Source organism: Astatotilapia calliptera, chromosome 3, assembly GCF_900246225.1.
Source record: "Astatotilapia calliptera chromosome 3, fAstCal1.2, whole genome shotgun sequence".
NCBI classification, from domain to species: domain Eukaryota; kingdom Metazoa; phylum Chordata; class Actinopteri; order Cichliformes; family Cichlidae; genus Astatotilapia; species Astatotilapia calliptera.
Window position 1 is genome coordinate 20,064,133 of NC_039304.1, and position 17,347 is coordinate 20,081,479.

General features: G+C 38.9%; 1 protein-coding gene across 1 annotated transcript in view; it reads left to right on the forward strand.

Moving 5' to 3' along the window:
* The first annotated feature begins 11,402 nt into the window (after nucleotides 1–11,402).
* Nucleotides 11,403–17,347, forward strand: part of LOC113018842 (uncharacterized) — an 83,715-nt gene continuing 77,770 nt past the window's right edge. The window contains exons 1-7 of the mRNA XM_026162244.1: nucleotides 11,403–11,454; nucleotides 12,662–12,781; nucleotides 12,941–12,956; nucleotides 13,036–13,127; nucleotides 13,352–13,399; nucleotides 14,177–14,192; nucleotides 14,785–14,876. Coding sequence (XP_026018029.1) covers nucleotides 11,442–11,454; nucleotides 12,662–12,781; nucleotides 12,941–12,956; nucleotides 13,036–13,127; nucleotides 13,352–13,399; nucleotides 14,177–14,192; nucleotides 14,785–14,876 — 397 coding nt within the window. The 5' untranslated portion in view covers nucleotides 11,403–11,441. The remainder of the gene's footprint in view (nucleotides 11,455–12,661; nucleotides 12,782–12,940; nucleotides 12,957–13,035; nucleotides 13,128–13,351; nucleotides 13,400–14,176; nucleotides 14,193–14,784; nucleotides 14,877–17,347) is intronic.

Sequence of the window (17,347 nt, forward strand, 5' to 3'; positions counted from 1 at the left end):
ATCTTGACCTCATGGCTGCACATGTGGAGTTTATCACTGCAGATCAGTTACTTCCTTTGTTTTTAGCATTTTTACATTAATTCCTCGACGTTTCAGGTTTGGCTACAATATAACCTCATTTTATTAGAGACTGTTCTGCTACATTACAGGTTACACTTAGATTCTTTCATGTAATTATTGTTAATGGCATTCAGTTATTTTAATTAATGAAAAATAAAGGTGTTCATGAGTGTCATAATATCTTTAATGATACGACAGCTAGGAGAACCTCCAGTGCAGAACAGATGCATTAGGGCATCAGTGGTTTAAGGTTCAGTTCATGAAAAATCTGTTAGAACCACTTGAAACCTGTTTGTTATACAATAACTACAAGTGTGACACACGCCAATGTCCCAAATCAGCAACTGCACCAGTTTCATCAGAACTTTTAGAAAACGTTTCTCGCACTATAATTTCTTCCAGTCTTCTTAATCTGCTGTCAACTCATGAAAAATAATCTGTAACTTTTGGAATCTGAACAAAAGATGATAACTGTGCAAAGTAAATACTGCAGACTTTGTAAAAAATGTTGTGTTACAGTTTGAAATTGTTATGATGTGACTTTGTTTTAAAGTTTAAACTGTTTGTCTGTGAATCATTTGCTTTGCAGTGACTCTACTCTTATGTTATAAAAAGCCATGTTTTTATGTTTCTCTTCTTCTAACTGGATCATTCTTATGTGAACAGTTCCCACTAAGCCCACTGTGACCCTGCAGCCATCCTGGACTCAGATATACAGCGGTGAGACAGTCACTGTCAGATGTGAGATTCAGGGACGTGAAGGAGCTCAGTGGACGTATGAATGGAGACAAAGCCAGAAAAACATACCTGAAACATCCAGTGAATACAGAATCACAGTTACTGAATCTGATGGTGAAGGATACAGCTGCCGGGGCAGAAGGGACTATTTGTTAACAGAGTGGAGTGATATCATCAGACTGACTGTATAAGTAAGTTTCATCCACATCATCTGCCTATCAAAATAAGTGAAATCACTTGTTTTGCAGCTTTGTAGCGGTTTCTTTTGTGCTGTTAAGTAAAATATTTTTCTTTTATTCTGATAACAAAAAACTGTAAAAAGCAGCTTTTTATTCACAGTGAAGAGAACAAAACATATCAGAGTAACGTCTCTGCTGTGCAGCTCTAATACATGAAGTGCAGAACAAATGCTGAACCTGTTTCAGCTGCTCCACCACATCCACTAAGAACAACAGTAACATCCAATATTTTCTCTTCTGCATTTGTCTTATTTTTATTTTTTACCTGTTGCACCAACATATGATGCAGTTACTTCAGTTGTTTTTTTACCTCTTTTAAATTAATCTTAGAGGCTTTAGTTAAAGAGTCTGCTCTCATCAGAAACACACACTGCATCTTTTTCACTTAATGAACTCTGAACTGCAGACAACAATATGGCCTCATTTTATAGAGATTGACAGACCACGTGACTTTCACCATTGCTTTGTGGGTACCCGTGGCAACAAAATCAAAACACTGCATCAAGCGCTAGTATTTCCAGCACCGGTAATCATTAATTCTGTGGTTTTAATCCCTAATTGCATTTTATTTACCCCAAAAACAGTTATGTACAAAACGACGGACAACACGGCAGGTCCGTACAAAGACAGACTTGACGAAAAGGCAAAAAAAAAGGACAAGCAAAAAATCAAAGGATTGAAAGGGTCAGACCCATACGAGCATACAGAGTGGAGTAAGGACGTTAGCGTGCTGCCCAACTTTCATCACGGACATATTTATTATTATATGGTCCTAAGTTTTAGCGCATACACTCACAAGATGTTTATTAACTTCAGATCCCTGCAACAAGCCCAGGTCCAGTTTACTTTTGGTGATTTGGACTATTCCATTTCACAGCTGTTGTTAAATTTTTTTCCTCTATCTCCTGTACAGGCAAACGCAACTATTTGTGTTTCAGGTTGTAGTATTACACAACATTTTCGATCTAATAGAAAAAAAATGAGTTTTGTAATTCATTCAATTTATTGTCTTTATTTATAACTGGTATTATTGTTTCATTCTATTATAGAATCTTACAAGAAAGATGCAAAATTGTATTCCATCATGCTTTATTAGCTGCTTCGCTGACAAACAAATCAACAATGCAAAAAAAAAAAAAACACAACATACTGGAAAACAGTTATTCATCACTTGATTGCTTCAATACAACCCTTGGGCACATATATGCGGGACGTTTCGTGGCTGTTTTGATATCGCTCTCTCTCTTAACCGATCAAATCTCGCTATGTAGCAGCTTTAAACTCGGTATGACCAGGTTGATAGAAGGTGCCCAGTCTGGATCGCATTCCAGCATTTTGTAGACTGGTTTTCCTACAAAACACAACAAACATTAGCCCGCAAAGCCACAGTGAACAAAGCAGCGTAGCGCAACTAATTCAATTCAAATCAATATAAGACTTATTTGTAACTACATCAACAATTATGTTATGATAAATTACGTAATAACTACAACAGAAGACCTACCTTTGTGGAAATGCTTGGAGCAGACTAACATGTGAGCTGAAGTGTTCCTGGACGTTATATTTGGTCTTCGAATGGCTGCAATCCAGGCCATCTGTCGCCTCTTTGTTGCATCGGAAACATGGCTGAACAATTTCTCTTCCACAACGTAATCCGATAAAAAACTATCTCTTTACCCGTCGGCTTCTCGTGGCTGTCATGCGTCACTATACGGCTAAGCTACTCACGCAGAGAAGAACGGCTGCTGCTGCCATCATCATCCATCATCATTTCTGCTACCCTGGCAGGGCTACGGGCCAGGACTCTCCTCTTCGGGTTCTTGGGGGATGTTGCTAGCTCCGGGTCCGATAACAGGCACCACACCCGCAGTAGATGCGCTGCTCGGTGTGAGGTCTTGCAGCAAGCTATCAAATACGGTGCATTTCTCGGCTTTTAAAAAAACGTATGCTTCGCCAGGTGTTTCATCAGATTCGAGGTGTTACCTCCTTTGCACAGTATCACAGTATCACCTTAAAGCACTTGTTGCAGGCTGCTGAGTTTGCATCTTTTGCTGTGAAGTACAGCGAGACTTTTGACTGCTTCGCCTTGGGCATTTTTAATCTGTAGCTCTGCTCTAAAAGAACATACGTACCTGGGCCCGCCTTCTATCCTTGGAAAGGAAAAATGATTGGCTAGAGTCCAAAGTGTATGACATCTCACGAATAAAAAGCACCAAAATAAAGCACCGAAATGTGCGCTGCTTTTCGTCTGGCTACTACTGTTTATGTCAGAACCGATACCGGTACCGATCCCTAGTCCTTAAATGGCACCGCTCGGTCCTTGCAGCAGATTTCTACCAAAAAGATCTGCTGCAGGCTGGTTTTTTCTTTAAAAAACAGCCTGCACACAAATCTGCGGAGCAATCACTTCTCTTGTAATAAAGCACATATTTCTACCGACTAATCTTCCCTGTATCCCATTTGTACAAATTTTAAAAAGTAAAATCAAATTCCTCGAAGTGTCTTTACATATCATACATCTATACAGTTCTTACTGGCCAATAACAATGTTATACATTTTAGCGCAAATCAAGTGAACCATGAAAAGTGTCTCATGCAAGCGCATTAGCCCAGGGAGCACATGTGGGTATGCTAGCATACTTCTCACAGGGCTAACACAGCTAAGAAATCCTTAACAGCTTCTGCAATCACATTTCCAACAAAACATCATATCCTGACCGATTTTATAACTTTGAAACCAGACTGTGTATCACAATTCAATTTGCATAATTCGAGACTCACCAGGATATTCTTCACACAATACATTAACTCTGTAGCTCAACAGGATTGAAAGTTCCACAACAGCTTTGTGCATCTACAAAACAAAATCACTGCTCAAAACAAAGTTTCATGGAGCTCTTTTACCCATTAAACACAGTGCAATATACAGAGAGATGTACCTTGCTCCGCGCAGACAATATGTATGGAACGCCAGGACTGCCATAATGAATTAATTAAATACACCATTAAATAATTAATTAAATGTGTCAATAATTAATTAAAATTGGAATTAATTAATTAAATAAATAGTTATGACACATGTAATTAATTAATTATTGACACCTTTAATTAATTATTTATGTATTTCACATTTTAATTAATTATTGACACATTTAATTAATTAATTATTGACACATTTAATTAATTAATTATTGACACATTTAATTAATTATTTATGTATTTCACATTTTAATTAATTATTGACACATTTAATTAATTATTGACACATTTAATTAATTATTTAATGATATATTTATTTATTTCATTTTGGCAGTCCTGACGCCTGGCTCTCGTCATGAAATAATTTTATCTGTCAGCCTCACCCATCAAACTCAGGGGGCGGGGTTAACGCTGCCCATGCAGCTTCTCTAACATTTGATTGGTTGCCGTGCAAAGTAAGTCAAAACAGGTCGATCCTAGATAATCGATTGCTTGTGTAGACTTGGGGCAGCCAGTTATCCCAGAATGCAGATCAAATCACAGGCCGTTTTTCTGTCACCAGCTACACTTTTAACAGTGTTTTAGCCGCGAATGTCGGTATGTCTGGTCAGGTTGTCAACATAGAACATGTTTGCAAAAGTGCTCAGATGTTTTCAGAGATTTCACTAGCTCTGCTAACAGTTAGCATGCAGAGCGCACCGAGGGGGTACATTAACCGGTTTGTTTACATATTCCACTCTCCGTGTTCCACATGTTGCATTCGCAGATTCTCATTTTCACCGAACGATCGTCTCTTTCCGCCTGGTCTTGTGTCTCTGTGCTTCTGTAACATAAAGAACGAGCTGACATTTTTCTCACGAAACCAGCGATCAGCTCAGCAGACCCTCAGTTTACCTGCATGCATCCTCCTCCTCATCTGTCAGCTGTTTAACACCTGCTGCTAATTCAAGAAACACGCCTAGTTACCTGGTGATAGTCACAGTTTAACTGCACAAGATAAGTAAATATAGTATTTTCCCCGAGCGCAGAGCTGCTGGAGCTTGTTTCCTTACAGAGCACTTTATAGGCGAACAGCTTATCAGCGGCTGATGTCCAATCACCAGCACACAGCTTTCAAACCTCAGCTGAGTTTTAGCTCTCAGTGGTTAAACGCTGGACTTCATTCACTCAGGTTCTGTCTGTCGGGTCACGTTTACTTCGCTGTTTTATTTACAACTGAGCAAATCGGTTTGGCTGAGGTTAAAGTTACGTTTCATAACTGCATAGTTTCACAGACGTTTAATGTTCACTGGCACATGTGTTAGACTGAACTATCATCTAAATATCATCTGTTTTTTAATAGTTATTCAACTGTATTCTAAGCACCAGCTGTCTGTTAGAATGTGATTTTTTTTCTCTCTCTGTTGGCAGAGGTATAAAAATGCGCAGGAAAATCTGACGTGCATGGCAAACTTCACCGACGATATTTAGGGAGGAATAAACACACATCAAACATAAATGAACCATTTGCCTGTCTCCGTAATTGAGAGCATTTTCTCTTCTTATGTCAACACTCTCTCTCTCTCTCTCTCTCTCTCTTTTTTTTTTTTTTTTTTTTTTTTTTTGCTTTTTCGGTCATGTTATGTTTACCTGTCAAAGGCTTGTTACAAACTATGAAACACATTGTGCAGACTTCTGGATGTTAGAAGAAAACGAATACTACTCATGAATGAGACTAAAGGCAGGAAGGTGTCCTTTAAAACTAAACATGTTAATAGGACCTCTCATAGTATATAGCACGTGTATTTCAGTAATAGCCTGCTGAGGCCACTATACGTGCTGGCCTCATATCAAATGTGAAGGCAGACTGAGTCTATGTTTGACGTTTGTTTTATATCTAATCTTCCTTTTCAACATTTAAACAGCAGCGAGTCTGCAGGCTGAGGGAATTACAAATTCAAAATTGTCGGAACAGGTTTGCTCGTTTCTTGATTCATTTGGTGATTTATTAAATGTATAACTGTGTGGTGGGGCGTGGTCTGCGGTGCCGTGCAGGGAGGGCGGACGCACCTGCACGGCATCCTTAATCATCGCCCGCCTAGTTAAAACACGGGGACTGAAGGGGTTTGGGGGTGTTGTGGGTGTGGTGAGATGTAAATAAAGATGACTCTGAACGTTGCTCCGTGGTCCCGCCGTGTCTTATTCACGCCACAAACTGTTATTCTAATCTGCTGCTGAGTCTCTTACACTTTTCTTTATGCTGTATATTTTCACGTCTCTGGAATAGTTGGCAGTTAGATAGTCAGCTGGGAAACTTTGTGTTAACTCATGGAGCTGAGGATATCGTGGATATCGTGGATATGCTGACCTCGCTGCGTGGTGTACAGAGCGAGGTCAGCGTGATTAATATTCACAATAAAAATATTAGCCGAACATCATGAAGTCTGTATGTGTTTCATAGTGTCGAACAACCTTTGTACAGTTAAAGCCAGCAGTTACTACATGACGGAAACACCAACGTTATCTCTTTTATGTGTTTATACACAGGTCACGCTGATTACTGAACAAAAACCCAAAGATCAGATGTTAAACAGATTTATTTGCTCTCTCTCCTCCTAAACATGTTTTTAATGTTAGTTATAATTCAGAATTGGCGACTGAAACACGTAGGACACATAAGAACATCAGGAAATAAAACACCGATAAATATAACCTCAGTAAAAGAAGTCAGCGGGGGTTACTACAGCTGTGTACCGGGGCCTGCGCTTTGTCGGTGGGATTGCTTGCGAGGCGAGCGGGTCTATCCCACGCTTTGCCGTGAGACTGGGACGACATCTCCGAAATCATCGAAACACTTTTGCAAAGAGGCTGTATCTTGACAAACCGACCAGACACATGAAGATTAAACCACTACATTCTCGGCTAAAAAAATATTAAAACGGTATTTGGTAACACACAAACAGGGTTTTTCAAAGCTCAGTTCTGTTAGCTTCCACATGCCGGTTGTTGTGTGCTAGAAACAATGGCCACCAGGCCAAAGCAATGGTTTTGACTCGATCAGCGTTACCCCGCCCCCTGAGTTTGATGGGTGAGGCTGACAGATAAAATTATTTCATGATGAGAGCCAGGCGTCAGGACTGCCAAAATGAAATAAATAAATATATCATTAAATAATTAATTAAATGTGTCAATAATTAATTAAATGTGTCAATAATTAATTAAAATGTGAAATACATAAATATTAAGTTAAATATGTCAATAATTAATTAATTAAATGTGTCAATAATTAATTAAAAACGTGAAATACATAAATAATTAATTAAATGTGTCAATAATTAATTAATTACATATATCATAACTATTTATTTAATTAATTGATTCCAATTTAATTAATTATTGCCACATTTAATTAATTATTTAATGGTGTATTTAATTAATTCATTATGGCAGTCCTGGCGTTCCATAAATATGGAGCACATATAATGCACACCGTAGAGCAGCGCTGAGGTGCATTCACGGTACATAGGAAAACTTAAACTTAACAAAGAGTAAAACTTAAAAAAAAAAACCCATTTACAATAAAAATAACCATGGGTTACATAGACATTTACAGATAACTAGGACCAGAGTCTTTGTTCACACCAGCAGTTTATACCTAGCTGCCCTAAAATAACAGACCACAGATCAGGGTGAACTTTGAACTTGTTTTTGGGAAACAGAAGGCACGGAAATATACAAACAGTTTCCAGTTTACATTAATTTATGCATCCAAAAACCAGAGTAAAATAAATAAAAGTAAAACAATAATATAAATAAATGTCTCTCTCTCTGTCCAGTTCAAGTTAGTTTGACTCTTATCTGTGTGAACTACAAGTTAACCTGTGTTAGCTCCTTCAGGGTTAACCAGCTTTCTTTCAGCTGCTCTTCAAACTCTGATCAATATGAGCCGACTCAGTTTACTCACTAGACCTGCAGAGTGGCTGGTTAGGAATAATCAGTAACACAGTGAGTTACCAGTACAACACCAACACAATGAATGGAATTACAACACTGAAAGCACAAAATCAGCTGTCCACAGATTTACAGAGAAAACCTTTCACAGTCACAGTCTGGTGTGGAATCAGTTCTTGGATTAAATCCTCTGTGTGTCGCAGTAACAGAGTTTATGGTGGAGTCGTGTCACAGTTCAGAAGTGTGAGTCAGTTTCTCTGGAATATCAGTTGATCCATCAGGAATCCAGGGGTTTTGTTAAGGTCTTAAGGTCGGGGGCTCTAATCCACTGAACGGCTACCCTGAGGTACTCCTGAGCAAGGTACCATCCCTACACACTGCTCCCCGGGCGGCCAGTGGCTGCTAACTGCTTCACTGAGTGAATGGGTTAAATGCAGAGAGGAGTTTCCCCATGGGGATCAATAAAGTATACATTATTATTAGGAACAGAAGATTTCAGTGGAAGTTCAGATCTCCTAGAGGTGGATCATTAAGGTTCAGCAGTATCAGGTTTCAACGCCAAGATCTGCACTCGACTAATTAACCTGGCCTGTTGTGCAACATAAACACTGAAGTCTTATTCCAGCATTCCTAACAGTTCAGCTGGAAATCACATCCAAACTGCTCCCTGTAATGCAGCGTGCTTATTAATGTGGCCTAAAGACATCTGTGCACATCGACAGGAAAGGTCAGCTTCCACAGCAAAAGAATATAAAACAACCTTACTAGGTCTCATCTTAGCTATCAGAGGCTTCAACATCAGATTTAGTAAAGAACAAGCACATAGCATGCTAACTGACACCAAAGACAACCAACTGTGACTCACCAAATCCTAATTTAAACTGCATCAAACAGATTTTATCCACCAGGTCTGAAGTTGGACACCATCACTGAAAGACTGGAAGTAAAAATGCATCTGTTTATAACTTGCTCTCTTGTTGAATCTCTTCCCCTCACTCAGGTTTCTCCTGCTTGCTGTCATATTTCCTTTAAGCTGTTTGAACACTTTGTAAAATGTGTTTCTGTTCATATAGACTGAGATTATTATTCTTTGTATAAACTGAGCTCACTGTTCAGAGACTGTACTACATGTTCACTGAGAGAAAATCTTTGTTGAACAGATAAACCCCGTCCTGTCCTCACTGTGTCTCCATCATGGCTGAGTCCTGGAGCCTCAGTAACTCTGAACTGTGAGGTTGAACATCCGTCTGCAGGATGGAGCTTCTACTGGTATAAAGCTGTTCCTGATCTATCAGAGAAATCCTCCAGTTATGAGCTGCTACCTGATGGCAGTGGGACTGCACAGGACTCCTACATCATTCATGGACAGACACACACAGCAGGATATGTGTGCAGAGCTGGAAGAGGAGACCCAGAGTATCACACTGATCACAGTCAACCAAAGTTTGTCTGGTCTGCAGGTCAGTTTGTTTCTCTGTCCTTTCAATGAGCTCATGTTAGGTCATCATTTTTATTCAACAACATTTAGACCATTAAAATCTCATCTCCATGACAACCATTTATGCCTGTGTACATTAAAACTCCCCAAAAGAAGAACTGAACTGAATATTTTCCTTTCTCTCTGTGATCAAACCAAACTGAATTTCTTCGTTTCCTTTTCTTATTTTTCAGTTTTATTTAATGTGATAACATGAAAAACAAAAGACATCTATGAGATTTTAAATGTTTTGATATTTAAACTATGTTTACTGTTTGTACTGATTATTTTTACTTGGTGCACAGACAGGATTTACACAGTTAAGACTCTTTGTTTAGTGCTCAGGTAGGTGTTCAGATAAAAAGTCAAATATAGTTAATAAAGAAACAAAGATGTCAGCAGGCAGGTTAACAGCTCTGACAAATACAAGACAAACACTGACTACAGATGGACGCTAGAAGAAGACGTCACAAATAACAGCTGCTGTTATTGTTCATTTAAAATATACTTCAAAGGTTTTTAGTTTTGGTCCTGCTGCTGCAAAATATCTCACTGTAGAAGGAATCTGTGAAACAGACAATATCACAGAATTATGACAGAAACATTACAGCAAATGACTGAAGTGTGTTCAGAGTGATCTGTATCAGGTGGATGATGCTGAGAGTGATGACTCAAAGCTCATGATGTCACATGACCTGTACCAAGCTCTACATGAGCTGCCAGCAGATAAAGCATGTGGGTTAGATCATCTTAAACATGTCAGTATTCGGCTCCTTTGTTTTCCATTGATTTGACTGTCTGTGTGATTCAGGGCTTGTTGTCAGACTCAGTGTTGTCTCACCAAACAAACACTTTATCATATTGAACTATTAAATTTGATTTTCAAAACAAAAGCTTCAAACAAACAAATATTTTCACTGTGATATTTTGAATCCTAACATCTGTGAGCTTTGTCTCTTCACTGCATGTTGTTTCCAGATGTTCATTCAGCAGCGTCTCTCACAGTGAGTCCTGACAGAGTGCAACACTTCACTCTGACTCTGTCTCACTGACCTGTGAGGGAAACTTCACTGAGTGGAGAGTGAGGAAGTTCTCTGAGGCCGACTCTCTGACTGTAGGAGAATGACTGGATCCACATGTAACTTCAACACATCAAAGTCAGATACTGGAGTGTACTGGTGTGAGTCTGGATCAGGAGAGTTCAGCAGTGCAGTCAACATCACTGTACAGAGTATGTTATTATACATTTACTTCTTGGATCTGAATGATTTAGACGTCACATGAACATTGTCCCAGCTTTGCTGTATGTGAAGTAATTCTATGTGGCAACACAAACAAAAATGAGAATTCAGACAATTTCAGACAGAAAAGCATCAAAATATTCTTGGTTGTTTGTCTAATTTCATCCTTTCATAATCCAGTTTGTCTTAATTTGCCAACAGTATTTTATATTTTCTGTGTCAGAATAAAACTCAACAAAGCTCAACATCGCTGTCGTCACATTAGATGAACCTTTAATGTCTCAATTCAGAGAAATTTGGGAAACACGTCATGCAAAATAACACAAACATACAAACATTTACAATTTCACCTTCAACCATTCAATAATGTCACCGTCAATAATTTGACTCCTGCAGGGAACAACCCAACTATATTTCCAGTCCTCATAATCACTCAGAAAACCAGATCTGCATGTAGATCATGAGACACGACTCACAAGCTTTTTCTCAAAGTGTGCACCAGCTGATGTGACTGAAACAATTGTGTGTGGATTGTTTCACAGATGATGGTAATGTTTCTATCCTGGTGAGTCCTGTTCATCCTGTGACTGAGGGAGCTTCTGTTAATCTGAGCTGCAGTTTGAGAACACAAAAAATACTTTCCAATGTGTTTTTCTATCACAATGACAAACTTATTGAAAATGATACCCGAGGGGAGCTGAAGATCTCTGCAGTGTCAAAGTCTGATGAAGGTTCTACAAGTGTCAGTACTCAGGAAGAGAGTCAGCACAGAGCTGGATGTCAGTTAAAGGTGAGCAGGATCAAAACAGTGTGTCTTTCTGTAATGAGTTTCATGACTGAGAAATAACATCATATTATCTCTTTTAATGTTTTGAAGCCACCTGAGTCTATTAGTCAGAACTTTATAAAACTATTATGTAATATCTCTAAATTGTCAGGTTTAATATTGTTGTGATCAGGACTCAAGTGATGGACTCAGGTGGAAACAGCAGAGGATGTAATGAGTCAGTTTCTTTATCAAACAAAGGATAATTTATTTAACACAACAGATTTGTGAGCTTTGACTCAGTCAACAAGAACAAAACATAAATGAACCTAAACTTAATGAGCGAGTCCTACAAAAAGATCTTAACTGAGGTGAGAGAGACAGGCCAGAGGAGCGGACATAACAGCGTGAGGGCGGCAGATCTGTGGGAGAGGAGAGAGCAGTTAGGGCAGGAAATCTGAGGGAATGTGACAAGACAGAGAGTGTTCATAAAGTGGCTGCAACAATGCCTTACTTGGAGTCCAGACTAGCTGGGTTTAGTGGATGAAGGCAGAGGTCTGTGGAACTGCTGAACGATGGGCAGGCAGGCAAGTGAGGAAGAGGCTCCGAGGGGGGCAGCGGTGGTGGTGAATAGGGGGGCAATGATCCAAGGTGGCAGGCGTCTGACTGGAGGTGAATGATGGCATGAAAACAAATCTTGAAGCATGAAGAAACTGAAACAAGGGGAAAATCTGTTAGCATACAAACCTTATTTTCCTAGAAAGGATCCCAGCAGACCTGCCTGGTTACCTCACTGACGAGCTGCAGTCATGTTAACTATCCATTAACATTTGGCTACAGCCACCGAGGTCTTCAAGGTCAACTTTATGACTAAAAAAATCCTTATGACATAAAAAACTATGATTCTTACAAAGGTGTTGTGTCTTGTCAACATATAGAAAGTACTGTATAAACATTTAAAATATCATTTGTTTGACCTCTGACCTCACTTTTACATTTCACATCTGCTCTTGTTGTCATGTTGAAACAAATCTGCCTTTGGACTTATTTTTACTGAACTACAAACTTCTCACAGTACAAATAAAACAAAATAAATACACAGAAAATACAATATTGTTCCTTTAAAAGTAAATGCTGTCAACAGAGTGAGCTGCCTTAGCAGAGATTTGTGCTCTCAGTGTTTGTTTTATACTTTATTAATAATTAATTATTGTTTGTTGTTTGTTCACAGTAACTGTGTCAGGAGCTGACAGCTCTTCATCTCCTGTGTGGTTGATGGTTGGACTGGTTTGTGGAGTCTCTCTCATTATTATTCTCCTGCTCTTGTTGTATCGCTGCAGACAGTCCAAGTGTAAGAGCCTCTTCTTTTCATGCTGTATTAGAGAGTTTATTTACTACATACACTTTAATTATTCACACATATACATGTATTCTGATCTCATGACACTAAATATCAGTGGAACAATTTATACATGACAAACATGTGTAATAACATTTGTCTCTTTCACAGATTCCTGCTTCACCAGGTTGGTAAAATACTTTTTATTATTATTTTAAACAACCATCAGTTACTTTTGAGTTTATTGTGTTTATTTCCTGTTTTAGGTCGATCCAGTCTGAGAGTCACAGTCCGGGCTCCTCCACAAATCATGGAGTCAACCAGAATGAAACTCACGTGTACGGCTCTCTTCAACATGGTCAGCATTGAAAAACAGTCTTTATTATCATTGTTAATATTGACTTTTATTAAACCTCCATTAACACAAACATTCTCAGGTTCAGTTTGTGTTCAGCAGTTTTTTATAACATTTAAAGATCTTACAGTCCTGGTTTTGACTCACACAGTGTTTCTGTGTTGCTCTGATCTTTAGTGTAACTGTAATAAAATGATTAATGTGAGCCTGGCTTGTTTTTTCTTTAGGTACTGCTGACGTCTATGAATCAGTCACACAAGTGAAAAACAGAAATGGTACAGTATATGTGCTGGAAAGCACAGAGCAGTTAGAGATGAAACTTGTTTTTGATTTTAATGAAACTAATTTCATGTGATAATGTATGTTTTTACAAACCTGTAAATAAATATGAACATTTCACTATTAGATAGTTTTACAGAGATTATTTACTACATTCACTTTAAATATTCAAACATTCATTCTGATCTGATGACACAAATATCAGTGAAACAATTAAACATAATAATTGTAAATGAGAGAATCTGAACAGTCTGATGAAGAAGACCAGCTCTGTTCTGGGACGTCCTCATGACCCAGTGGAGGCAGTCAGTGACAGGATGGTGGCTCAGCTGTAACCCCTGTTTCTGATAACACCTCCCACCCCATGCAGGTCACTCTGACAGCACTGAGCAGCTCCTGCAGTGACAGGCTGCTGCACCCACAGTGTGAAGGAGAGATTTAGGAGATCTTTCCTTCCAGCTGCTGTCAGACTCTACAACATACATCATCATGTGAAAGCACACATGCACACACTGGTGTCTGTAAATATCTCAATGTGCAATACTCTATACCTGCTGCTACTAACATCCATCGACTGCACGATGAAATGCTGCCATTTGCAGCTGGTACAACAGAATTGAAATTCTCTACTTTTTGTGGTGTGCATTATTATTCATACTTTGTGATATATTATATTATTTAGTTTAGTCAGTTACTGTTCTTACTGTCTTTGAGCCACTGTGACCGCTTGGTTTCCTCTGAGATTAATAAAGTATTCTTATCTTATCTTACAGATTCATGCTTCACCAGGTTGGTAAAATACTTTTTATTATTATTTTAAACAAACATCAGTTACTTTTGAATTTATTGTTGTCACGTCTGCCGTGGCAGATGAGTGGAGGTTGAGAATTAGGACCTAAGATGCAGGCAGCTGAGATGCAAATAAGTTTTATTCATAAAGAGGTGAAACAAACAGAAACAGCAAAGGCAAAATGATGATGCAGGGAGACACTGCGGACGACACAGAATGATGCAGGGAAAGAACACAGACGAACCAGCAACAAACACACGAGGACACACACTATAAATACACACAGAGGGAAACGTGGAATAGCAAACAGGAGGCAGACACAGCTGAACCAAATCGAACTGACGAGACAGGGGAAAACATAATCTGAACACACTAACAGAAGACATGGATCTTCACAATAAAACAGGAAATGCACAGAGACTCTAAGTGCAGACTCTAAACAGAGGAAACACAGAAACCAAACTTTGGGAACTAAAAAGTCTAAACCCCAGTACACAAACAGAACAAACACAATATCATAATAATGAAAAACACAAACCGTTGGGTCAAAAGACCGAGGACCATGACAATTATGTTTATTTCCTGTTTTAGGTCGATCCAGTCTGAGAGTCACAGTCCGGGCTCCTCCACAAATCATGGAGTCAACCAGAATGAAACTCATGTGTACGGCTCTCTTCAACATGGTCAGTATTTAAACCATCTTATTATCATTATTAATATTGACTTTTAGTGGGGAAAGGCTAATTGATCAATCTAAATTGCCCATAGGTGTGAATGTGGGAGTGAATGTGAGCGCGAATGGTTGTCTGTCCCTGTGTGTGAGCCCTGCGACAGACTGGCGACCTGTCCAGGGATAGCTCAGTAGGTAGAGTGGTGGCCCCATGATCGGAAGGTCGGGGGTTCAACTCCACTGGACGGCTACCCTGAGGTACCCCTGAGCAAGGTACCGTCCCTACACACTGCTCCCCGGGTGCTGCATTGGTGGCTGCCCACTGCTTCACTGGGTGAAAGGGTTAAATGCAGAGGAACTATTTCCCTATGGGGACTAACACATACACACACATTAAGGGTGTAGCCTGCCTCTCGACCTATGACAGCTGGGATAGACTCCAGCGCCCCTGAAAAGGATAAGCAGAAGCGAATGGATGGATGGATACTGACTTTTATTAAACCTCCATTAACACGAACATTTATCAGGTTCAGTTTGTGTTCAGCAGTTTTTTAAAGAACATTTAAAGATCTTACAGTCCTGGTTTTGACTCACACAGTGTTTCTGTGTTTGCTCTGATCTTTAGTGTAACTGTAATAAAATGATTAATGTGAGCCTGGCTTGTTTTTTTCTTTAGGTACTGCTGACGTCTATGAATCAGTCACACAAGTGAAAAATAGAAATGGTACAGTATATGTGCTGGAAATCACAGAGCAGTTAGAGATGAAACTTGTTTTTGATTTAATGAAACTAATTTCATGTGGTATGTTTTTACAATCCTGTAAATAAAATATGAACATTGCAGGTTCAGATGAATACGATGACATCACCTCCTCTCTTATTGAGTTTAAAGATCTTAGAACTAAGAGTGAGTACACCAAAGTTAATTTTATAAAAAGAAAACCTGGTTTGGAAAGTTTTTTTAATTAGTATGAAATTCATTTTGGGGCTGGGAGGGGGGACATTTATTCCCCCCCCATTTGAATAATACATTTATTCAAATGTATTATTTTGTTCTTTTCATCTTTTTTAATCTGTGTATTTAGTTCTGATCAATCTGAACAAAGCATGAGCTTACAGTACCTTGAAAAAGTATTCATACCTGTTGCACTTCTACACATTTTGACACCTTTTTTTTAATTGAGATTTTCTGTGATAGACCAACACAACGTAGCACATAATTATGAAGTGGTATGAAAATGATACATGGTTTTCAAAATTTTAAAAAGTAAAAGTCTGAAGGGTGTGGCGTGCATTTGTTTTCAGCCACCTGTACTCTGATATCCCTCATTTAAATCCAGTGCATTCATTTACCTTCAGAAGTCACCTATTTAGCTGCTCTGTGGAGGCCTCAGTGGTTTGTTAGAGAACATTAGTGAACAAACAGCATCATGAAGACCAAGGAACTCACCAGACAGGTCAGGGATAAAGTTGGAGATAAGTTTAAAGCAGGGTTAGGTAATAAAAAAATATCCCAAGCTGTGAACATCTCAAGGAGTATTGTTCAATCCATCATCCAAAAATGGAAAAAGCATGCTACAACTGCAAACCCCAGGGTGATCTCTAAAACCTGCAGGACACCAGCCTGCCCCTGGTTTAGATCAAAGAATATTCTTGTGTTAGAATGGCTCAGTCAAAGTCCAGACCTAAATCCCACTGAGCATCTGTGGCAAGACTTGAAAAATTGCTGTTCACAGTCTGGCTGAGCTTGAGCCATTTTGCAACAAATAATTGGCAAACATTTCAGTCTGTAGATGTGCAAAGCTGGTAAAGACAAACCCCGAAAGACTTGCAGCTGTAAATGCAGCGAGCAGTGTCTCTACAAAGTATTGATGAAGGTGGGTTGAAAACAAATGCATGCCACACTTTTCAGAGTTTTATTTGCTTAAAATTTTGAAATCCATGTATCATTTTCATACCACTTCACAGTTCTGCACTATTTGTGTTGGTCTATCACAGAACATCCTAATAAGAACATTTAAGTTGGTGGTTGTAAGGTGACAAAATGTATAAACGTTCAAAGGGTATGATACTTTTTCAAGTCACTGTCAGTTCCCAGGAGAGGTCTTAATGTTTTTTTACTGATACAGAAGAAGATGGAGAAGTGTTTCAGCTTCACATGTTTTGCAAAAAAAATCTTTACAACACAGAACAAATTACAAATGATAAGTTATGTGTCTGAGGCCAGATGTTTACATGAAAGTAAAACCAGATGATTTCCTCGTCCACACAGATACAGAGTCTGTCTGCGCCTTCTGAACAAATCCTATAAGGTACAGTAACATTACACACCTGTAAAGACTCAAACACAAAACAGAACTTCACGTTGCATCAAGGGGAGACAATGCTTTTATAATAAACCTTATTGTTCTCCAACACAGGTGGGACAGACACAGGGGCAGCCAGTGACCCCTCACACACGTCCTTATGCTGATATCCAGGCAG